Source organism: Desmodus rotundus, chromosome 2 (genome assembly GCF_022682495.2).
Source record: "Desmodus rotundus isolate HL8 chromosome 2, HLdesRot8A.1, whole genome shotgun sequence".
Lineage (NCBI taxonomy): Eukaryota > Metazoa > Chordata > Mammalia > Chiroptera > Phyllostomidae > Desmodus > Desmodus rotundus.
Window position 1 is genome coordinate 149,849,615 of NC_071388.1, and position 25,377 is coordinate 149,874,991.

Sequence of the window (25,377 nt, forward strand, 5' to 3'; positions counted from 1 at the left end):
CAATTTTCAAAGTTGTTGTACCTCTGTACTTATTGTTTGTATGCTATACATTTTTTATCCTCTTAGTTTCAACAGTAGTTGTGTCTCTTGTGAACCGCATATAGTTCTTTTTTAATCTTTTACCTATTCTGCCAATTGCTGCCTAGTAATTGACTATTTAATCTTTACATTTAATGTAATTACTGATAAGGTAGTATTCACACCTGCCATTTTGCTATTTGTTTTCTAAATATTGTACATCTTTTTAGCTCCTTATATTCCTTCATTACTGCTGCTCTTTGGGTTAAATACATATTTTGTTGTGTACCATTTTAATTCCCTGTCATTTATTTTATTATATATTTTTGATTATTTTCTTAGAGGTTGCTCTGGGGATTACAATTACCAGGTAACAACAGTATAGTTTGGACTAATACCAACTTAACTTCAATAGTATGCAAAAACCTTGCTACTATAAAGCCTCATTCTTTCTCCCCTTGTTTATGCTGTTACTGTAATACAAATTACATCTTTATACATTAAATCAACATAGGTTTATAAATATTGCTTTATGTAGTTGTCTTTTAAATCATATAGCAGACAAAATGAATTACAAACAAAAATATATCTATACTGTCTTTTATATTTCTTCATGTAGTTACCTATACAAATGTCCTTTATTCCTTTATATGGATTCGAGTTATTGTCTAGTGTCCTCTCATTTCAGCCTGAAGGACTCCCTTCGTATTTCTTGTAGGGCAAATTTCCTAGTGACAAATTCTAATTTTTTTAGACATATATTTTAGGAATATGTTAATTTCTCCTTTTTTTGAAGGATAGTGTGTTTAGATATAGAAATCTTGGTTGAAAGCCTTTTTTTCTTCCGCATTTGAATGTCATCCCACTGCTTTCTGCTTCCATAACTTTGGCTATAAATCTTACTGAGAATTATGTGATAAGTGGTTTCTCTCTTGACACTTTCAAGGTTCTCTCCTTGCCTTTGACTTTCAACAGGTTGATTATAATGTATCTGGGTGTGAATTTCTTTAAATTTATTTCAGTTGGAGTTTTATGTTTCTTTGATATTATAGATTGTTTTTCATGAAATTTGGGAAGAATTGAACATTATTTTTGAAATATTATTTCTGCCTTTTTCTCTTTCTCCTCTTCTTCTAGGACTCCCATTATACCTATGTTGTTAATGTTTGTGTCCCACAGGCTTCTGAGGCCCTGTTCATATTTCTTTGTTCACTTTTTTACATGCATACCTTGGAGTTTCACAAGTTTAGTTTCAAACCAGAGCCAGAAAGTGAAAATCATAATAATTAAGTCACACTACTTCTTTGGTTTACCAGAACATATAAAATCTATTTCACACTGTTCTGCAGTCAATTATGTGTACTATAGCATTATGCTGGAAAAAATAATATACGTATCTTAATTTAAAAATACTTTATTGTTGCCCTGGCCAGGTGGCTCAGTTGGTTGGAGCATTGTCCCATACACCAAAGGGTTGTGGGTTCAAATTCTGGTCAGGGCACAAACCAGGAATTGAACTTGGGTCAAGGTGCATACAGGAGGCAATTGATCAATGTTTCTCTCTTACATCAATGTTTTTCTCTCTCTCCCCCCCACCATCTCTCTCTTTCTCTTTCTCTCAAATCAATGAAAACATGTCCTCAGGTGAAGATTAAAAAAAATACTCTTTTGCTGAAAAACCTAACCATCATCTCAGCCTTCAGTGAGTCATAATGCTCTTGTTGGTAGAGGGTCTTGCTTTGATGTCGATGGTTGCTGACTGATCAAGATGGAGGGTGCTGAAGGCTGAGGTTGCTGTAGCGATTTCATATAATAAGACAACAATGAAGTTTGCCACATCAATGGAATCTTCCTTTCATGAATGATTTCTCCATAGCAGCGATTTTCAAACAATGCTGCAAGAATTTTTGAAACATGCAATACCTGACTATTTAGTCAGGGGCATTGACCTCTTTTCTCTTAGATAGTCAAATAAAAAAATGACAACAGCCAACGTAACGATTGCTCTCTGGTGTGAATGAATCAAATTATACCTATTCCTTTTTGACAGATCAGCAAAAAATATATTACTTGGTGTGCCACAGAATTTTAGTAATTCGTTTCTGTGTGCCATGAGATGAAAGATTGAAAATCGCTTTTCTATGGCACGTGATGCTGTTTGATCCACAGTAGAACTTCCTTCAAAACCAGAGTCAATCCTTTCAAACCCTGCAGCTTTATCAACTAGGTGTGTATAACATTCTAAATTCCGTGTTGTCATTTCAACAATCTTTATAGCGTTTTCAACAGGAGTAGACTCTATGTTAAGAAATCACTTTTTTTTGCTCATCCATAAGAGGCAGCTCCTCATCCATTAAAGTTTTATCCTGAAATTGCAGCAATTCAGTCACATCTTAAGGCTCCACTTTTAATTCTAGTTCTCTTGCTATATTCATATTCACCACCTTTGCTGATGTTTCTTCCATTGAAGTCTTGAATCCCTCAAAATCATCTGTAAAGGTTGGCCTTAACCTCCAATCTCCTGTTAATGTTGATATGTTTATGTTGATGGTGTGCCCAAACAATTACAGCAGCAGCACAAGGATCACTGATTACAGAGCACCATAACAAGTATGATAATAGTGAAAGTTTGAAATGTTGTGAGAATTAGCAAAATGTGACACAGAGACATTAAAGGAGCAAATGCTGTTGGAAAAAATCATAGTGATAGACTCACTCAACATATGGTTGCCATAAACATTCAATTTGAAAAAAATATCTGCAAAGTGCAATAAAGTGCAATAAAACTGACCTATCTCCAAATGTGAAAAGTCTTTCTTCAATCTGATGAAATCTCTGTTGAGTCCCTCTAATGAATTTTTCACTTCAGTTATTATACTTTTCCACTCCAGAATTTTTATTTATATTTTAAAAAATGATTTCTATCTCTTTATGAATATTATCTATTTGGTGAAACACACTTTTCATATTTTCCTCTAGTTTTTTAGACGTGGTTTCCTTTAGCTTTGTGAACATATTTAAGCTTTCTCATTTGAAGTCTTTCTCTAGTAAGTCCAAAGTATGAGCTTCCTTAAGGATAGTTTCTACTGACTCTTTTACTCCTGTGTATGGGCATTACATTCTTGTTTCTTTGCAAGTATCATATTTTGAATTTTTTTTGAAAACTGGACATTTTGAAAAATAAAATATGGTAATTCAGGAAATCAGATTCTATCCTCTCCCCAGGGTTTTTGTTGTCTCTGCTTATTCAAGTAGTTGTTGGTTTAGTGACTTTTCTGAATTCATTTCTTAAAGTCTGTGCTCTTTGTTGTGTGCGAGCACTGAAATTCTTGCTTAGCCTAGTGGTCATCTGATGACTGGAGATGTTTAAAAGATTTCCTTAAACATCTTCAACTAATAGTCTCCCACTCTTTGCCATATGGGTCTTACCATGTGTGTTGGGTTATGCCTTCTACACTCCGCCAAAGAATTTACAACTGTATCTTAGCCTTTACTTCTTACTTGTATAAGGGCCTCAAGGTCAGCCAGAAGTGAAAGCTTAAGGCCTTTTCAGGTCTTTCCTGAGCAATCATATGGCCCTAGGCATGCACACAATTCTAAGCATGCATATTTCCTTCTAGGTTCTCAGGAATATGTCAGAATTTTTAAAAACTCCCTATGGACATCTCATTCTCCAGCTAAATACTTTAGTATGGGTGGAACAAATGGTGCTCCAAAGAAAGTTGAAGAATTCTTAATTTTTGATTGGATGTTATAGGGAGCCACTGGTGAAATTTTAAGCAAAGAAGGGGCATGATTGCAAAAGCATTGCAGAAAAAAAATATTTTCCAATGGAGAATGGATTGAATGGGGACAGACTGGAGACAGGGAGATCAAGGAGATTATTGCAATATTCTAGGGGGAAAAAAAGTGATGCAGGACTGGAGAGAGAATGGAGAAAGGGAAGTGGTGGATTGGGAAAGCTATTTTACATTTTAGACACATCATTAGTTGGGAAGCCAGTGGGAACAGGAATATAAGAGGGAAGTGTCTGTTCTCAGGTCAGACTAGGAAAACTGGTAGAAGGATGGGTTCATTCACCAAAAATGTAAACAAAGGAGACATAGGTTTTGGGGAAAACATAAAGATGAGGACCCAAATATAATTAATATTACCTATGCTTAAATAACCTATGCATTTTTTTTTTAGATAGAGTATCTTTGAGAGGGAAATTCTCTGTAATTGTGCCTCTCAAATAGCTTTGGATTCAGATGCGATAATCCCTCCTTCCCATTCACCCAATAGACTTCATAACCATTCTTGGTTTATGAATGTTTTAAAGAGGGTTACTATTTGCAATGTATTTAACCAAGTGACTGGGACTTGGTAAACATGCTGCCTTAAACAGAGCCTGTACCTAAGTGTGATAAATACTTTCAGTAGTCATTTTTGGGGAGTTCGCTCTCTTAAAACCTAGCAGAGAGCAGATAATGGATAAAACGTTATTAATGCAAATTACATGGAGAAACATCAGCAAATGATTCTTTAAGCCCTGCAAATTAATTTGAGCTTAAAGTAGGTGACTTTAACATTTGGTAACGTTGGTTTTACTTGAAATCCAATCCTTGCAAGGCGGTAAAGACAAGGTCGGCAGATCGCACTATGGGAAAAAGCACCTGGCCGATTCCCCTTCTTTTCACGCCCCTCCTTCTTCTCTTCTGCTTTTCAGGTGACCGCGGTGAAAACCAAAGCGAAAGGGGTTCTGATGTCTGCGATCCTGCAATTCCATTTCCTAGACAGTCACCTCCCGGACTGGGTAGGCCGGCGTGGCAGATCTGGGGCGCAAGGAGGTGGGGAGAGAAAAGAGAGGGTGTTGCAGCGGCATTGGAGCGGGCTGCACTATTCCGCCCCGCCCTCCCAGCCTAGACCTTAGAGTGGGGCCGTCCCAGCCGACAGTCGCCGGCGCTCCTCCAGGGACGCGGGCAGGACTCCAGAGACGTCTCCAATTGGCCGTCGGGGGAACGGAAGCCGAAGCAGAGCAGTGAACCCGGAAGTGCTTCGCAGCCGAGGCCCAGGCGACTCTTTTGAATGGAATCGGGCTGATTCATCGCCGGTTCGCGGAGCCAGAGCTCGACCGAGTCCGAGCCTTTGCTGCAGCAGCCGCCGCTGCCGCGTCACCGCAGCAAAAAGACGAGGGTCCAGACCGTGGACTCCTGCCCGCCTTCAGGTAAGACGGGGAAGTCAGGTCCCGGAGGTCCGCGGAGACGGCCGCGCTAGGCCGCGGCCAGCGCCGTGCTTTCCTGAGTCACGTTGCCCAGCCGAGGTGCCACTGGAGGCCCGGGCCCGCACGGAGGGGCACGGGCTGCTGCTGCTTCCTCGCGGGCTACCCGGGTGTCTGGTAGAGTTTGGTCTGGGTGTGATCTCCTTCTTCCTGGCGTGTCTGCTCCACTGAATTGAGATCCTGGGAACCTCTCCTTCCTGAAGAGGGAGAGAACCCGTGTTTATGGCTTGAATTTGTGCTCTATTGATAGTTACCCCTATTTTGAAAAACTCCAAAGTATACAAGGCAAAAAGGGGAGAAAGAATAAAATTAACTTTCTAATTGAATGCACGTTTGCTTTATTACTTGCCCTTCCCATAGGCCTTAACTCTTAGTGTTAGGTTTTCAACTCCCTTCAAAAAACAAAAACCCCAGAGAATCACTGGTTTCTCACCTTGAACATCTTCAAAACTTAGTGCGGTAATTCCTGCTGTGCCTTTTAACTAACTTTCAATGTGTCGTAACTAAGGAGTTTTGACGTACTGATTGCATTTACTGTTTTCAATAAAGTAGAAATCTTCCACTGTGTGTTATCTTCTGATTTTGGTGGGGACGATTCTTAGTGTAAGTGAAAAGAAGAAAAATGTAAACTTTTTTGAAAGAGTCTGAATGTAAGTGGTGAACGAGTGAAAAAGTATTGAAATTTTAAAATGGCACTAAAAGTTGATAAAGGTTTCATGGGAGAGGCAGGAAAGAGGCTTTAAAAATTAGCATCGAAATATAGTTTTAGAGCAAAAATAATTTTTTCACTGCTCACAAAATTATGTTTTTAGTGCTGACGACTTTATGTTTATGAGTAAAGCAACAAGACAGTCATTGGTAATGTTGAAATAACAATAACAAAAGAACTGAATACAATTTTAGTGGAGATGATTAACAAAATGGTGACCTTCTTGTCCTGTCATGTAAGCCTACCAGCCTTCAAAGTTTAACTTACATGGTTCACACAAATTGTCTGTGTTTTGTGCATTTAAGGAGATTAAGACATATAATGGCTCAGAATTAACTAGTTACAATGTATTTAGTGAAGTGGTATTTAATGAAAAGCCTGAGTATTGTCTTAAGTTTGTCCCAGAACAAAATTACATCAGGCCAACAGAAGGAAGTTTTGAACACATGATCTTTCAGTGAAGCCTCACCTGTTGAATTTAGGAGATTCCACTGCCCCCACCCCCCACCCCGTAGTTAGGAAATAATATATTGCTCTTCTAAGTGAAAAGCTGGAGTTGAAGTTCCTGGACATGGGTTCGTTCTGTTTTGTATTATACTTGTCATCTAAACTGTGTGTTTAGTATCTGTGTTCAGAACCCGTGTTTGCAAGTCAGTAACAAGAAGCAATTGTGCTTTTATTTTTTTCAATTTCAGTAAAAAGCAATATTCATTTCACAAATCACTGTCCACCTGTGAAAGCCTTACTTGAATACTCATGTGGTTTCTTACTCTTGTCATATATCCTGTTTTTTATACTCACTTGACATTTATATTCTGTTTTGTGGTATTTTCATGTCCTATCTATAAAATGAGAATTGGATTCAGTAATCTCTTCCAGCTCAAAGATGATAATAATAGTAACAATAACACAGTTATTGAGTGTCTATGAATGTTCCAGGCACTATATTTGGTGCTTGTATTTATTCTTGCAACAGGCTTGAAATTGCAAGGTCGGTATTGGCCCCATTTTATAGATGAGGTTGAGGAGGTTGTCTTTTTCTAGATCCTATATCGAGTAGGTGTTGAAACCATGATTCAAAGCTAGGTATGATTGGGCTTAGAGCCTTTCAAGCTCTACTCTGCTATCCTTTCACTTTATGCATTTTTCATGGGTTTATGTCGTGGCTCCCCAGGTAGATTGTAAATTCTTTCAACGTAAGCCACTAAGTTTCTTAGTGGCTCTATTTTTTTGTTACCTTAGACACACGGTAGTACTTAATAACCGTTTTACTCGAATGATGTAATTAGGAGACACCACAAGAGATACTTAGGATAATTCTATCCTCACTGTTCTGAATTGGGGAAAATCTTGCTTTCAAAATCTTGTTTATAAAATTAAGTTTAATGTTGACTCTTTGTATATCTTCCACTGGATAAAGCCCTTAAATGTGAGAGAGTTCCTAATTACTTTCTACAAATCAGAGAGTAAAGGAATTAGAAATACAGTGAGATCACAAAGGACTTAGCATCAGTCTGAGAAATAATAGTACTTAACCACAGCATGGGTTGGAAAGTAAAAAGGGAAAATAAGAAACATAATGGTAAACCCAAACAGCTAAGGGTTTCATGATTTTGTTCAAATTTTATGAATTATTGGGATACTGTGTCCCTTGTAAAAAGGTTGAAAAGTTAAAAAAAAATCACATACTTAATCCAGATTAAGATAATTTTGAAGGATCTGTTTTTTTTTGAAGGTTTTTCATGTATCCATAAATTTTCTACAGGTATTTGAAAATGATATGTTTTAATTACAACATGAACATGATCTAACTATATATCAAGTTCTAACCAGATATTAACTCAGGAGATGAAAAAATAAAAAATCATTAACGTTTTGAAGGTAATGATACTTTGTACTGTTTTTACCAATTAAAATACATTACTATATGTATGGCGTGTTACATATAGTTAAACACTAAATGTTTCAAGTACAGTTAATCATATCATGAGTGAGTTCTTGAGTTTTTCACCTTTTGATAGGTGTAAAAGCTTTCTTTAGATTCATAGACTTTTTGTATTGCTTTTATTCCTAAGAATTGGAAGTATTCTCTTTTATACTATAACACTTTAATTTTATAAATCCCTTTGGTAAATTCTGCAAAATGCAAGTCCCTTCTCTCCATTGTGGTTCATTTAGTACTGTGAAATATGCCCAGTGCTTTGAATCTCCCTAAATGGCAAACTGTGTGTGAAGAAGGATCTGTATTGGACGAACTGTAGCTGTGCTCCTATGTAGTAGTGCTGATGACAGCAGCTAGTGTTCATTGTTTACTTACACTGTGCCAAACATTGTGTTAACTATTACTTATGTCCGTTGTCTTTAATCCTCAAAACTACTCTTTGAGATGGGTGCTATCATTACCCCCATTTTCCAGATGAGGAAACTGAGGCTGAGAGAGGTGACTGACCCCAGGACACAGAGCTACTAAGTGTTAGAGCCGGGATTTGGATGCCGGCACTTGGACTACAGAATCATAGCTCTTAACCCTTATATACCAAGAAAAATAGTCATCACGTTTACCATCTGGGTTGTGTGTTAGAAATATTAACATAGTTTAAACATAGAAAATACACATTTTTATTCTGTATTTACCTGGTTTTGAAGGTACATGTAAGCTTTTGAATGTGTTTAGCTGCTCCTCATCCATCATGCATAAAAACCTGGTCCATATCCATCTTGTAAAGATAAGCTTCATATTTTAAAAAATGTCTCTAACCAGGCCCTCTAACTCATTATTTCTTCTGCTTCTCCTTGCACTTGTAGTTCTGGTATGTGTAAAAATATACATAACCTAAAGTTTACCATGTTAACCACATTTAGGTGCACAGTTCAGTGGCATTGGGTACATTCACTTTGTTGTGCAACCATCCCACCATCCGTCTCCAGACCTTTTTCATCTTCCCAACTGCAATACTTTTGAAAACATTGGCAGTTCATAATTTTGTTGAAGAGAGGACGGTCATCATCTTTGCTTGCAAAGCGTTTTATTTTTAGCTTCATAAACACCAATTAGAGTTAGTCCAGTGTTTTTTTTTCCATTTCTACATTATTTTCTTTTAGTCACCTTTGTGTTACACTTCTGCATTTATTTACATATAAGCTGTATCAACATTATGAAAGATAAAACAATGTTACACATCTCTTTAGCAAAACAGGTTCTTGTTGTAAAATAGAGTGTGATGAAGTCCTTCTTGTTGAATACCTAACTGGGTGAGAATGTCGTATTTCTTTTTTGGTCTTAGAAATATTGTTGTTTGCTCATTGATCCTTTTAAGAGATCATTTATTGAGGTGAAATTTATATGGCATTAAATTAACCATTTTAAAGTGAACAGTTAGTACATTGTCATTCGGTACATTTACAGTGCTGTACAGCTAATACCTCTATCTAGTTTCTAAACATTTCCATCATTCTAAAGTAAAATTGATTACTTTAAACCTGTTCAGCAGTGTCTCCATTTTACTCCCTCCACCTAGCCCCTGGCAATCGCCAATCTCCATGTGTCTCTCAGGATTTATATATTTTGGATATTTCATATAAATGCAATCATACAACATGTGACCTTTTGTGCATGGCTTCTTTCATATGGCGTAATGTTTTGAGGTTCATGAACATTGTAACATGTATCAGTACTTCATTCCTTTTTATAGCTGAATACTATTCCATGTTTCATTGTTTATGTAGACAGTCCTAGAGTTTGATCTACATTTGGGCTGTTGCCACTGTTTGGCTGTTGTGAATAGTGATGCTGTAAATATGCATGCACATGTACTTGTTTTGAATACTTGTTTTCACGTCTTTTGGACTCATACCTAGGAGTGGAATTGCTGGGTCATATGGTAGTTCTATGTTGAACTTTCTGAAGAGTTCCCAAAGTGTTTGCAGTACTCATTGGTTCTTAAGTTTGAGAAAATGAATCTAAGATCTTGCCATCTGAAGATGCATAATCTGAGATGTTTATATCAGTGGTTCTTACCTGGGAGTGATTTTGCCCTTTCCAGAACATTTGGCAATGTCTGGTGACGTTTGCGATTATCCTGCTGGATAGACGCTACTGGCATCCAGTGCGCAGAGGCCAGGGATGCTGCTAAACATCCTGTAATATACAAGACAGCCCCTACAACCAAACATTTTTTGGTTCTGAATGTCAGTACTGGCCCCCAAGCACTAGCTTATACCATCAGTTTTACTGCCATTATTAGAGAATAGAATGCTGTTACTTCTTTCTTTACACATTCATCTTGTGATTCTCTAGTAACTGTGAAACTTTTTTATCTCTGTCAGTTCTCTCTTTGCCATTGTGGGTGGAATATGGAAAATTCTAAATTCCCAGCTGTGTTCAATAACAGTTATAAAAAGACTACAACGATAATGTCTAGTCTTCTGTATCTTTTTCAAGGATGAAGCGTTGATTTGGGCAGCACAATAAAAACTAAAGGATGATGTAGTAGCTGTAATGTATTTCACCATTGCTTCATTTTGGATGATGGTTTTCTTTCATTTCCTTGTGATTTTAGTCTTTTTTGGCATAGTTGGAAATAATGGATTAAGAAATAATGAACTAATTTCTAGGATAATGAAAATAGCAAATTTCAGGATATAGGGCAGATAACATTATAATGATTCCATAATGCATCATAGATGTGTAATAATGTTTCAGTGGACCCAATATGGTAATTGCGTAATTGAATGAATTTTGTTCTATTTAAAAATGTAAGTAAATTTTCTCGTTGCTTGTCGAAATACCTTTAGAAAGACTAAAAGTCATGACATGTCAATTTTTATGCATAACTAGAACTGCTCAAAAAATTAGAAACAAAGTTTTGATACAGTATTAATTACTATGTCCTATAGCTTCCAGGATGGTATTTCATTTTATACCCTCTGGCAATTAAAAAGTCAGTTTTGATTTCTGTTTTGTTTTTAGGAATTTTGCTTCTCATAAAGCTCTTGTTGCATTTTCCTTTTTAGTTCTCAGTGTACTTATATCTTATTTATTTTTATTTTTTAGGAGAGAGAGAAAAAATAGTTGGTTAAAATCATACCTGCCAGTATTAGCAAGAACTTGATTTAGAAGAAACTTGTCAAAGTCAACAAATTGAAGCTTGACACCACAGGAGTTGTAGTTACTGACCAGGTGAGAATTGAGAATGCGTTTTACTCGTATCTATTCTTTCAGGAGATGATACAAGGATGTTATGAAAATATATTATTTGTAACACATGTCAAGTTATAAATCAGATAACCAGATTTAAGGACTCATCAAAGTTAACTAGCATTTTTGGTTTTGTTTGCTTTCTGTGAAGTTATAAAAAGTAGTGTGATTTAGAATATTTATCAGTGTATTTCATTTCTAAATGTTAAGATCTGATTATCTTAAAGTGTTTTAGTTTGTTAAATATTTTTTCCTGTTTGCTGAGACATCTAATTTTGCTAAAAACGCAAATTTGACCTGCCAGATTTTCTTTCCCTCTGCTCCCTACGTTGCTCATGTATATTCACAGCATCTGGAGTCTGTGTAAAGTCATCAGAAACAACACAGGGCATGAGATAAGCCGAACACAGCTGGGGATCGACTTTGGCCTGGAGTATACATACTGTCTAAAAGCATACTGTATACTGTTGGCTTTTTTCCATTTGTTTTTAAGTTGGTAAGCTTGAAATGGTCCAAAAGAAAATTTTTTTCTTTGGTAATACAATATATTCTAGAGAAATGTCTTTAATATTTTAAATGATACAGTTTTTTGGGTTTTTTTTCTATCCATAGCCTTTAAAAAGTGCTATGTACTGAATTCCATATTTTAGTTGAAGAATTTTAGTGAGAATTTGATGGAGATTTTATTTTGTAAATGTTGCTATTATGAGTATGAGTTAAGGTTGTAAAGCAGAAATTTGTCTGGACTATATCAAGTTTTCTTCTGTGCCTTTTCACTTTTTAAAATGAGTTTATTTGTTGTGAATCTCACAAACTTGTGGAGTGAAAGCCAGATAATGAAAGTATGTGACTACATTTCTACAGAATTCAAGAATAGGAGAGCTAATCTCCGCTGTTACGAGTTGGAATTCTACCTTTGTGGGGTGGTAGAGACTGGGAAGGGAGCATGAGGTATTCTTCAGTGCGAATAATGTTCTGTTCCTTCATCTATGTGGTGATTGTGGGGGTGTGTTCACTTTGTGAAATTTCCATGGCTGTATCATTTGTGTACTCTTCTATATGTGGACTTGAAGAAAGTTTGCAATGTTAATATTGTTAAATATCCTCAGGATTAAATTATTAGCAGGATTCAGCAAACATGATAAGGCACTAAAGTAATAATCGTAAGTACATTATTGAGTTTCAGTTTGTATAGCAGTTTAACTAGTGAAACAATATGGACAAATGACCAAACATGTTAGTATTTAACTTAAAATATATTTGTAGTAATACCATTTTCTAAAGCATACCCTACTAGCAAGTAGAAAAAAATACTTTGTTTTCATGTTCAAGTATTTAGTTGTACTGGATATTAATTTTTATAATTGGATTCCTCCTTTTTGTGTATTTGAGGCCATATTAGTAGCCTTGCTGTTTTTTCCTTTGAGTTTTTTGTGAAAGTTTTAGGCTTATAAGAATGTCTTCTATAGTTATTGCAGATATAAAAAACAAATCAGATTGCTGTTTCAAAGTTAATCCTCTCGTTTGATTAACTCTGAGGTTATAATTGGGAACAGCAGCTGAATTTCCTTAGCAAAAAAGGTACATATATCCACAATATCTGAAATAACACACAACATCTGTGTAGGTTCTAAAACACTATCTTAATGCATTTAATGTTTACTTTTAATATTTCTTTTAGTATAATGAGTTCATTTTTTAAAAGCCTTTGATGCTAATTCAGAGATCCATAATCTGCTCACAATGTCTTTCACATGTAGTTTTGATGATAACTGACAAGCTGTAAGTTAATTAGCACAGAACTTACTAATGAGGATGTTAAAATTTAATTTAAAAGTGAGGATTTTTATTTGTACACTGTGGACAAATTGAAGGAAATTCAATCATACATAGGATACGTATTTCAGGCTCTTTTTCATTATTCGGGTACTTTATTAGATAACAATAAGAAAATATAATTAACTTAATGATAGCAAAGTTTTGAAATGATGCTAAGATTGCTTGTCTTTAAACTGGGGGTAACCCAAAACCAAAGCAGTAAAATAAGGTCTGTTAATTAGCATGGAAGACAGCTTCTTGAATTAATATGTGGTGTTAATTAACAGGAAGTCTGATGTTGTGTTGTAATTACCACCAATATTTTTGACATACTGAGTGACTGAAGGTGAATTATATAGATAGCAATTGAGTAAACACTTTTGTGCTTAAAAACGTTTTCCTTTCTTTCTGTTTTCTAGAAACATGGACAGACTTCTTAGACTTGGAGGAGGTATGCCTGGACTGGGCCAGGTTAGTATATAGACACTCAATATTTCTTTGTGTGTAAACTGCACGCCTTTTTCTAGTTATCCAAAGAGAAAGAATTCACTCTCAAGATAATCACCTCATAGATAGATAACCTTGTGGTAAGAAGCTCACCTTATTGCTGGTTGCTGTATTTCAACGCTAAGTAACATATGGAGAACATTTTCTACTATCTTAATTTAATTTTCACCTAGGAATTGGAATTTTCTCTATTTGCTTTGATTAAAAATTTTGGGATATGTGAGATTATCAACTTGCCTTTTAGTAAAAAAGGGACTCAAAATATCTTATTGGGAGGATTACAATGTAGACTAACACATGAAAAAGTAAACATGGCATATTCTTGGTAAGATCCAGAAAACTGACCCATAGAATGATTGTACGTACAATCTTAAGACTGATAAATTCCTGTTAGTAATTATGATACATGGATGAATTACTAAATCTCTTTTTTCTTTAAATTTGGTACATATTTTTTACATTCTTATTAAAATTAAATGAGTTTTTGTTGTTTTAATGTTATCATTTATCTTGTGCTGTTGGGCAAATGACCTCCAAATAGACTTCTGTCTCAGGGTGTTCTCTCTACTTTCACTTAAGAAATTTCTGCTTCTTTTGAGTTCTATACTAACTATCATTTTACTGCTCTGTTGATAAGCAAGATGACTATGTGTTGTTCCTTTCTTTTATATAATGAATTGTTTTATTACCAAATTTTGGCACTATTTTTATAACCCACCTTTAGAACCCTTTTAATTACCTACTTTACCTCATTTCCATATCACTATCAATGACTTTGTCTTCTTTCAGTCAAAGTAGTCTATATTTTGTGTAAGAAACAATTTTGTTTGAAATTTCATGAAATTTTTAATGTTTTAGAGTTACTTTTTCAATAATTCTTTGATTCGTTCTATCATGACTAATGTATTATGACTAATACATTTTTTAGAATGTTGAATTCAGTTTGTGATTCTATATATTGCATCCTTGCATAGGCTTCAGTTATTTTTCATTTACTTTTGTTAGTTTTAAATATTCTCATGTTTCCCTATTGTCAGCCTTTTTCTTCATGATTCTTCAATTTTGCAAGATGTAAATCCGTCTCTTAAGAAGCCTAAGAATTTCTGAACTTGATGCTTCCAAAGCTACTTCTATACTTTCATGAATATTCTAGATAGCTTCTAGAATTTCCCTCACTTATTCTGAAATTAACAGTAACAATGTTAAGACATACGAAAATGTCAGAAGTAAGCTGAGGTGATGCGTTAGATACTGCAAATTTACCTGCAAGTTATAGATAGGTAAGGATGTTGCCTTAATAGAAATTTCACAGAAGTTGCATCAAATTTAAATACCACAATAACTTCCCTTAAGCATTAGATGCAGTACATTATATATCCATGCTGGGAAATTGCTGGCCATGAAATAATGGTTTTACTTACTGCAAATTGAGCTACATCATATCTCAGTGACCACTGCAAACCTTTGCAGTAGCGGAAAACTAAGTTTTGGTTCAATAACTTGTCTTTGGTCTGTGATAATTCAGTCAGCCCTTGGGTCCTCAGTTACTTTCTTATTTGAAGTTAAAAATACATTGTGTAAGAATCTGTCATTTTGTGTGTGTGTTTCATCTGCCCAATCAGATGACAAACCCTCAAAGGAATAATTTGTGTGCATTCTTATTTCTGTGATATCTCCTTTATCAAATACTGGGTATTAAAGGGATAAATTTTTTTCATAAAATTTATTTTACTCTTGTTCTAGACTAATTTGTCATATACTTATGATGTTACTTTTGCAACATGAAATGTTAAGTGTGTTATCTTTTAATAAACAAGAATAAAGTGGTAAGTGTATTATTTATTTTTAATAAGTCATTACCTTTGGATTGGTAATAGTCATTGTTGCTATTAGCTAATGCATAGCAGCCAATAAAAGTAGTAAAGGAGACATAGGTTGTTTTACCTTCCAAAAATCAGTAGAGAATGTTACTATCTTACCATTTAGTGGAAAAGGCAGAATTTTTCTCATATTTTTCAAAAAAACTTGCTGGTAAGTTTGCAGATGGCCCTTTTAAAACATGGGAAGAAGTGCAGAAAAGGGTTTTTTATAAATTCTAAGTACTTTTACCTTTCTCTGAATAGAAGTAGCCTTTCTCTTTTCCATGGCTGACATCAGCTTACTCTCTGATCCCCTCCTCTCTTAAAACTTGGTTCCACTGACCGCTGTCCCCTGCCTACAAAGATGTTTGAGTCTCCTATATCCTAAAAACAACAAAACTTCACCGTACCCTGACATTAAGCCTTTTCTTCCATTTATTTCTAGAATTTCCAAAATAATAGCTTATACTCACATATTCTACTTCCTTACCTCCACTGACTCTCCTGAGATTAATATTCTGGCCTCCTCCATTACTGCCCTGAAATTGCTTCAGTTGCCAAGTCTACTTACCTACTTTTAGTTCTCTTTTAACTAGACTTCGATATTCCACACTGTTCACAGAGTCTTTCTTAAAACTTTCTCTTCTGTTAGCTTTATCATGCTACTTTTTCTTAGTTCTTTGTTACAATGTCTGTACCTATAAAGCAACTTCTTTTAAAGTCTTTTTTTAAAAGATTTTATTTATTTATTGTTAGAGAGGGGAAAGGAGGGAGAAAGAGGGGGACAGACATACCAATGTGTGGCTGCTTCCCATACGCCCCCTACTGGGGACCTGGCCCGCAACCCAGGCATGTGCCCTGACTGGGAATCGAACCGGTGACCCCCCAGTTCACAGACTGGCACTCAATCCACTGAGCCATACCAGCCAGGGCAAAGTCATATTTTTTAATAGTACATTTAAAAATATTACTATTTGGACAGGGGTAGGCTAAAATAATTAAATCTGTCCATAGTCTCCTACTTCAATATAACTTAGATTGAAGTAGAAACAGATGGTTTATTAGAAATACTAGATTTTGTAAACTAATTGCTTTAAATTTCAAATGTTTTTAAATTTACTTTGCTGAAGTGCTTACAAAGTAGAAATTACTAAAAGATGTGAGATGATTGTATTAAAAGCATTTAGTGTTGTAATTTGGCTACCTGATTGTCTTTGTAACTATCCCAACTTAGTCTTGGCAGCTAAACTTTTTCCAAAAGCAGTGACAAAATCCAAGAGATGCACATAACCAAAGCATAGTCTCCAGTCTCTAAAAGTGTTAGTTTAAGTCCGGGTCCATTTTAGTTTAGAAACAAAGTAAGCTTAAATGTAAATGAAACAAGTAAAATGTCAGTGGCATTTTTTATCTTGTATTTGAATATTTAGGCAATATTTTAAGAATCTGTGTGCCGAGTGTTACGCTATTGGGAATTACCAGGGTCATTAAGAACATCATTACTTAATCTAGGCCCTTACATTCTAGCAGATACATGGCAATTATGTTTTAAGTGCCTGGCACATATTAACTGCTTTGAATAAGTGAGTATTAGTGCTTGTTATAAATAATATGACTTGTAAGTATAGTGGATGTAGGGTTTAATTTTTTCCACAAAAAGGAGGAAATGGGCTAGATTTCAGGAGGTGATATTTGAGCTAAATTTTAGATTATTACGCCAAGACGTTAGAAAGGCTAGCAAATAGGTGATGTGAGGGGAAATAATGAGAGGAGAAGGTGGTAAGACTTTGGAGAAGATTATGAAAAGTGTTGAATGCCATTCTTAGTGAGTTTTACTTTTTTATCCCATAAACATTGTAGTTTCATGATTTTTTTAAGCAGTGTTGTGAGAGAATTAATTCTGTGTTTTGAAGAGTAATTCTACTTTGGAGAGTACGTATAAGGGAAGAGATTAAAGGCAAAGTCATCAATTATAGGAAATATTTCTGACCTTTTACCTTTCAGACACATTACAGGGTTATACTTTCCTGTCATTTTTGAAGTTAGCCTTATCATGATTTTACTTTGAACACTGGGTTGTGAGTTGGAAATTAATGGCCGCCTTTAAGCGAAAGCTTTAAGAATCAGTGTGAGACTTGCCTACACTGGTAATCAAAGAAGCATGCAGATGGAACTTCTCATAGCTAAGTCCCAGAGAGAGAATGACTTATAACCTGTAAGTCAGAAATCCTGAGATTTTTGTGTAAAATGCTCTAATTTTTTTTGGTCCCCAGTTTTCATTTTAAGCAAACTGGTGGTGCAGGTCAAACCAAACACAGGCAGGCCCATGTTGCCTATATGTGATTGGTTTATATATCTCTTTGGTACAGACCTCAGTAATTTCTAGATGCAAAAATAAGGGAAAATACTGTAGCTAAGTCATCAGAGAAGGCTTTCTGAAAGTGGTGAGGTATAAGCCACATTTTGAAGGATTATTTCAGGTGGCTAGATTTAAAAAAATAACTTCATGAATTGGACATGATATATTTTATTTGTTATAAGTTACAAATAAGGGTTTTGTATAACTAATAACCTTTTGTGGTTTCCTATTATGAATCTTGGATGAGAAGTATTCTTTCAATTATGTGCCTTTTAGGATTTGGTCTAATGTTTTATAGAAAGGATTAATTTAACACAGCAGTGGGGAGATGACTAGAATAAATTAAGAAATAATAGTGTTTTCATGAATAAGGAGTCTTAATATCACATTCCAGTTCTCTCCAATTAATCTTAAATTCAATGTAGTTCCAATAAAAATACCACCCAGAATTTTCTTGGAATTACAAAACTGATTCTAAAATTCATATAGAACAAAATAATCCAAGAATAGCAAAGAAAGCCTTTGGTTTACCAAATACCAAAAGATATGTTAGTGCTGTACTCAAGGAGTGTTATGTTGGTGTAGTGATAGCCAGGTAGATCTGTGTGATTAGACAGAAAGCCCAGAAATAGATTTATGCATGTATGGGAACTTAATTTGTGATAGAGATGGTATTGAAAATTAGTGGAGAAGAAGAAGCCTGTACGTTAAATGATGCGGAAGCAAGGGGGTTTCTATATGGGAGGAAAACTAATGTTAGATTCCTGCTTTATTCTGTATGTAAAAATGTGTACCAAATGAAGACCTAGCTGTGAAAATCAAACATTATAATTTTGTAAGACATACACATTAGGATGGCTATTATCCACAGATAAACCAAAATAGCTGTTAGTGAGGACAGAACCCTTGTGCATTCCTAATAGGAATGTAAAATTTTGTGACCTCTGTGGAAAACATACAATTACCATAAGATCCAGCAATTCCATTACTGGGTATATGCCCCAGGGAATTGAAACCAGGGACTCAAATAGATATATGTACACCAGTGTTCACAGTAGCATTATTCACAACAGCCAAAATGTGGAAACAGCTTGTGTCTATTGATGGGTGAATGAATAAAACAAAACATGGTATATACATACGTACCATGAAAGATTATTCAGCTTTAAAAAAGAAGGATATTCTGACATATGGTATAACATGGATGAACCTTGAAGACATTATGCTAAGTGAAGTGAGGAGTTTGTGTTTAATGAGTAGGACAAGCTATTGTATGATTCCACTTCCATGATGAGGTACTAGAGTAGTGATGTTCATAGAGACAGAAAGTAGAATGGTGGTTGCCAGGGGCTGGGGCACATAGTGGAGTGAGGAGTTAGTGTTTAATGAGTACAGAGTTTCAGTTTGGGAAACGAAAAGTTTCTGGAGATGGATAGTGGTTATGGCTGCATAACAGTGTGAATGTATTTAATGCCACTGAAGTGCACACTTAAATATGGCTAAAATGGTAAATTTTATGTATATTTTACCACAATAAATATTCAATGACCATATCTTTGCAATGTTAATAATAGCTACCTTAGATGGTTTTTGTAAGGATAAAATAAACCCAGATGTGAACATGTCAGACACACAGTAAATAGCCACAAACTAATACTTTTAGAAGAAAATTTTGTCCTTATGACCTCAAAATAGGAAAGCATAACTCATAAGATTAGTAATTTGACTACCTCAATACCTTCCTAACTCTTGTCCCAACCAAGACAATAAAAAGAGACTTTAAAGACAAGTAACAGAGGGAGAGAAATTATTTGCAACACATATATCTACAAAACATTTAGCAGAACCCTAAGTCAGTAAGACTGTAAAGAAAACCTCATAGAGAAGAAGAACATGAAATGGTAATTTGTAGAGCAAGAATTGCTAGCAAGCATATGAAAAGATCCTCAACCTCATTGTATATCAGGGAAATGAAAATTAAAACAAGTATTAGTTTCTTTTTTAAGCTGAAATCTGTCGTATCAAGTGGTAATGAAGATTTGGGGAAGCAAAAATTCTCGTGTAAGCTTTTTTTCCTTAGGGTGGGTTGGTTTAGGGTAAGGGAGTTAGTTGAAAATTATATCTCAGTGCTTAGAAGTTTACCTGGCAAATAGATCGTAAATATATGTTGAGTGAACACACTGAAGTGGAGTGTAAATGGTTAATGTCACTCTGGAAAGCAATTTGGTGGTATCTAGTGAAGTTAAAAATGCCCTAACTTCTGTGACTCAGCAAATCCATTTATTCACATTAGAGAAACTTACATGTGCAGAGACATGTTTAAGGATATTCCTGATGACATTGTTTGGGTTATTGAAAAATTGCAAAATATTTAAACATCTATCTGTGGCAAAATGTATTATGATGGAATATTATGCAGCATTAAAATGAATTAGATTCTATATATCAACATGTAAAATAGGCCTTATAAACATATGAAGAGAAAAATTTGGGTTGTAGAGGTATGTATAAAACGCGAAATCGTTAACATAATTTAAAAAAACATAAAATAACACTTTTGTTTTTTAAGTATACTTAACTCTTGTAAAAGGGTTACAAAGTTTATAGCAGCAATGTGCAGTAGAACTTTCTACAATGATGGGAGTGCCCTATATCTGCACCATTAAGCTCTTGAAATGTGACTGGAGCAGTTGAAAACTAAATTTTATTTAATTTTAATTAAATTAACTTTAATAGTGCTAACCACATGAAGTGCTTAGTGTGACCAAATAACTGAATATTTAGTTTTATTTAAATGTATGTAGTTGTATGTAGCTGTGGTTGCCATATTGTACAGCAGAGGCCTAGATAACCCATATCAAATTCATGAGGAGGGAGGAAGGCTAAAGAAGATTCCACTTCATAATAATGTTCTCTATTTTTAATTAAAAACAAACTAAAGCAAAAGAACATTACATTATGAGTAAAATTAAATGATATCAAATAACATTTTTCTTAAAAAAATAACATTTTCCTTGAGTGCTTTCTTTAAAAAGGCACCAAATAAAACAAAATCAGAAATTCCTTCTGTTATTTATTAGTTTTTCTTGTACCTTACTTAGGCATTTCATATATTGTCCCTCAGTCTTGTGAAGAGGATAATTCTAGAGAGGTTGCCAGAGACTAGATGACACCTGGCCTTGTAGAAGGTTCTCTTCTGAGTGATTTGGGGAGTCTTTAGAAATTTTTAAACAAAGGAGTTATGCTTATCAGACTTATATTTTTAAAGAACCTGGATACTCTGGAGATGAGACATAAGAAGGCAAGAATGGAAACATAGATAAGAAGCTACTGAAATACTGTTTTAAAATGACAGATTATGATGTTTATTTTTATTGTGTATTTATTTGATAGAGAGATTCTGGTGCAGTTTAATGTGTATAATTAGTCTTTACACCTGTGACATTTGAAGTAAAATTATTTATTTACTACTGGCACAGTAGTGTGAAAATGAGCAGACTTTTACACGAGGCTTTTCATGAAGTCTCTTTTTGTTCATTAGGCTCTTTAGCCTGTCTGTATTGACAATTTTATGTATGCTGATGGATGCTTCTGGTTACCTTTCTCCCCCTCTGATTCTTTGGCTATCCTGATGTGATCCTATGAACATTTACAAAGGCCTTTCTAAACATTGGTAGATTAATTTGGCCATTTTTCTTCCTATTAAGAAGTAGGGAAGGGTCAAGAAATTTTAATTGTTTTATTTTTTTGCTTAACTACAAATAGCGATTTTGCTTTAGAAACAAAGTAAAAATACAAGTCAATTTTAAGTTTTTTTCATTTGTTGCTCTTGTGTGATAATTTTATTATTTTAAAAAGTATTGTTCATGAATAGAATAAAATTATTCTATTCATGGAATTGAGCTGATGTTTCTACTGCAGAAAATTTAGGAAGAGGTCAGGTCAAAAGCAAGTTAATTAGAGCATACTCTTTTTAGTTGTCATTGTAGCATTATTCTTTTTAAAAGATATTAAACCCCATGAAAGGTCTGAAAGAACTCTTGAGAGTTCTCAAATAAGTAAAAGGGAAACAGATTCATGGTGGGTATATTCTAGGTAATCTGTGTTATTTTGTTTGAACTTTCTGATTGTAACTAGTGTTTGAGGGGAAAAGATCTTTGACATTGTAATTGTGAAATTACTATTTTGATATGAAATTACCCTCAATGATTTTGAGTTCTTTATTACATAAGGGAAGCAGTGATATATTTTTCAGTTACAGTGAAATTGTCTTCCAAAATTAACCACATTCTGATGAAATACAAAATCAGAATTATGAGGAAAAATAAAATGTTAAGATTTTAAGTTTGAAATCAAGGATGTGATCGAACTATGACATCTGATACCATTTTTAATAGGAAGGGTATATGAGATAAGAAATGATAAGATACCCCTAATATAGGAAATGAAGATATTGCAGTATAATATCAGTATTCCAAATGTATGGGGATGTTATGATCCTAAAAATCCAATCTACGTCTTTTCCTTCCCTACCCTAAACATTGTTTTACGTGTTTGATTTACTGGTTACATTGCTCATTTGGTACATTGATTTTTGGTTTCCTATCTTAAACTTGTATAACATAACTTCTAATGTTTCAGTTCATACTGTCATTTGGACAGTTCTCTAGAAATACTCATTTAAGATCTGAGCAGACATGGCCAGTGCTGTCTCCCACAGCACACCTTCATGGTGGTTCTTTGTCAGATGCTACCTGGGCCGAGTGCCCTGAAGCATGCATCAGAGCAGGGCACTGGTCTCCATGCACAGGCTCCCTGTGCTGCCTCTCCAACCGTTCCCAGTGATTTCATAGGCTCTTTCCTCTGGGAGACTGAATGCCACCTGTGTGGGGCACAATGGGAAGGCTTAGGGACAGTGAAGGGTAAGTTAATAACTGTGGTAGTTATACTTGAACTCATTGCATATATTTTTAAGATTTTATTTATTTAATTTTAGAGAGAAGTGAAGGGAGGGAGAAAGGGAAACATTGATGGGTTGTCTCTCATATGGGCCCTGACTGGAGGCCTAGCCCGCAACCCAAGCATGTGCTCTGACTGGGAGTCGAACCGATGACCTTTTGCTTTGCAGGAGGATGCCCAGCCAACTGAGTCACACCTGTCAGGGCCACATTGCCCCTCTTTTTACTTGATTACATTCTTACCTGTCTGTGGTAGCTCTGTGTTAATTAGTTTTTTATTACCCTAGTGCCGCAAACACCAGAGCCTAAGTAATTGGAAGCCAAATGCTTATGAAAAGTATATAATAAACTGACAAAACCTAGTTTTGGAAAAGCACCCCTTTCTGTTTTATAGAAAAGGTGTTTTTTAAATCTCAAGGAAATACTTATTTCATTACTTAGTAGAATACATTTTTGTTACCATTGTCTAGCTGTGTCACTATAGGGAGATAATTTTTATTTTATTTTGGTTTGCACCTGGTTGCACAGTTTCTGGCTACTGTTTCCTTCCCATTTGCAGGTTCTGGATACTATATACATTTCCATATTTCCATTCTATAGACTAAACGAGATCTTCAAATATTTTATACTCAGTTTTTTGTTTTTGTTTTTTACAAGTCCTTTCCTTGGCAGTTTCCTTGCGGGTGTGAGAATTGTAGCAATATAGGGAGATAACCAAGTACCCTGACTATTAAATTTGTCAGTGGGATCAGGAGCAAATGTATGGATCTGTAAAGAGACTTCACATATTTTGATAGTTGTGTCAGGATTCCTTTCTAGAATTTAAAGAAGTGGGGTGGGGAAGGGACTTCCTAATAGTTAGTTAGGAATGAGAGCCAAATGGACTATCTGAGTGCCTCCTATGTTTTGATGTGTATGGTGTTTTGTGTGTTTAATCTTCTTATTTAGTCCTCACAGCAATCCTTTGTGGGTAGGGAAAATTATTATTTACATATTATAGGATTGAATCACAGATCTAACAATGATTGGAGCTAGAGTTGGAACACAAGTCTTTTGGATGCCAAAGTCTACATCAACACATTTCCTCAGGTAGATAGTGTCTGTAATGTTGTCACTGGCTACTTGCCTCATGAAGTAAAAAACCTCAAATACTCTGGAAATTTTTATTGCATGTAGGTGAAGAGTAAGGTGCTTGCTTTTTAAATATTAAGAAACCTAAAATATTTGAGAGGATTTTTCATTATTCTGACATGTAATACTTGGCCTGTTTTTTTGGAATATTTAAGTAATGAATGGATATTTCATTTTATTCCCTATGATAATGTATATTTTGACATACTGATAAAGGTGGAGGACACAAATAGTACAGCTTTGTAATGAAGGCTTACATTTCTTATGCCTTTTAATTTATAAAACATTTTCCTTACTATTCAGAAACTGATTAGTGCTCTAAACTCATTACCAAAACATGTTATTTCATTTAAAAAAATCACTTTGGGAAAGAAGCATCTCTTGTTAAGCTAATTTGAGTGACCAGTTTTGTTGTACCTTGACTTGTAGTAATGAAAGAAGAGGTACAGAGAGCTGTTTTATTTGAATAGACTTGCCAATTAGCCATCAAGTGCTTCCATCTGTGAAATTGTTGATCAGATGGGTTAGCTGGGATGTTTCCAGACTAGGGCATCATAAATGGCACTTGAAAACTGTCACTTTCATGATGAGGTTTCAAGTATTACACTGCTTGATGCTGTGGAACCTTTATTTCCTTTTGCAGTACCATGTTTTTTTAGAACATACTGATCCCACTTATGAATTCTGTGGTATCAAGAGAACTTGGGAGACCTGCCACTGATGTACAGTTCTGCTTAATCGGCTGCTCGGGCCTGTGCTGAGATGAAACTAGAGTGTTAACAGCTTCTTTCGAGGCCTTCACAGTAGTGTTGTTTGGTGATCTGACTGGCACTGGCAGGTGATGCTCATTGCTTGTGGGCCATGGAGCTGGCACACACGGGCAAGTTTCTTTGTATTTTCCCACTAATGGAAACTCACTTTCAAATGTCTCACTCCTTTAAATAAATGTATAGTAGCCTCAGGCCACATAAGTGTTGAGATTTCTACATGTAGCATTTGTGTGAAATAAATTTAACATCTGCCCTATAAATTTTTAAGGATTTAATTTATTGATACATACTACATTTTAAAATTTGTTTAATAACTTGAAAATATAAATTTCTGAAAATAATTATCACTGTGCCACATCTTCCTTGTTTGGTCTTACATTCTGTAGGACATTTTCTTTAGTAAGTTGGCTTCTTTGAATGATTGTGGATATGATTAGATATTGGAGTACTGGAGTGGCATTTTTATCTGATAAACTATACTCTGCTTTTGTGTTCCCGCAAATCCAGATTCCTGAAATTTGGGCAGGCTCCCTGGTCACCAGTCTGTGTGGGGACAAATTCATACCCTTGTCACTTTGTGGACGCCAGTTTGGCCTTCTCTCTGCCCTGGCACAGATCTCTGACCTGCCCAAACTCACTGTGAAAGGCAGTATGCGTTGGGAACAATGAAAGGCAATGCTCTAGTGCTAGACTAGGTTCGAACATGGCTGAGATCCATGGAGCAGGAAGAGAGAATGAAAATGTGGTGTTTATGTACAGGAAAGAGGACAGTTTGGGGTCCTATTTCTATTTAT

The 25,377-nt window shown here is 35.2% G+C and overlaps 1 protein-coding gene across 1 annotated transcript in view; it reads left to right on the forward strand.

The window, feature by feature from the left end:
• The first annotated feature begins 4,968 nt into the window (after positions 1-4,968).
• The window catches only part of PSMD14 (proteasome 26S subunit, non-ATPase 14), a 93,050-nt gene continuing 72,641 nt past the window's right edge, over positions 4,969-25,377 (forward strand). The window contains exons 1-3 of the mRNA XM_024579834.4: positions 4,969-5,224; positions 11,041-11,166; positions 13,422-13,473. Of these exons, the coding sequence (XP_024435602.1) occupies positions 13,426-13,473 (48 nt within the window). The 5' untranslated portion in view covers positions 4,969-5,224; positions 11,041-11,166; positions 13,422-13,425. The remainder of the gene's footprint in view (positions 5,225-11,040; positions 11,167-13,421; positions 13,474-25,377) is intronic.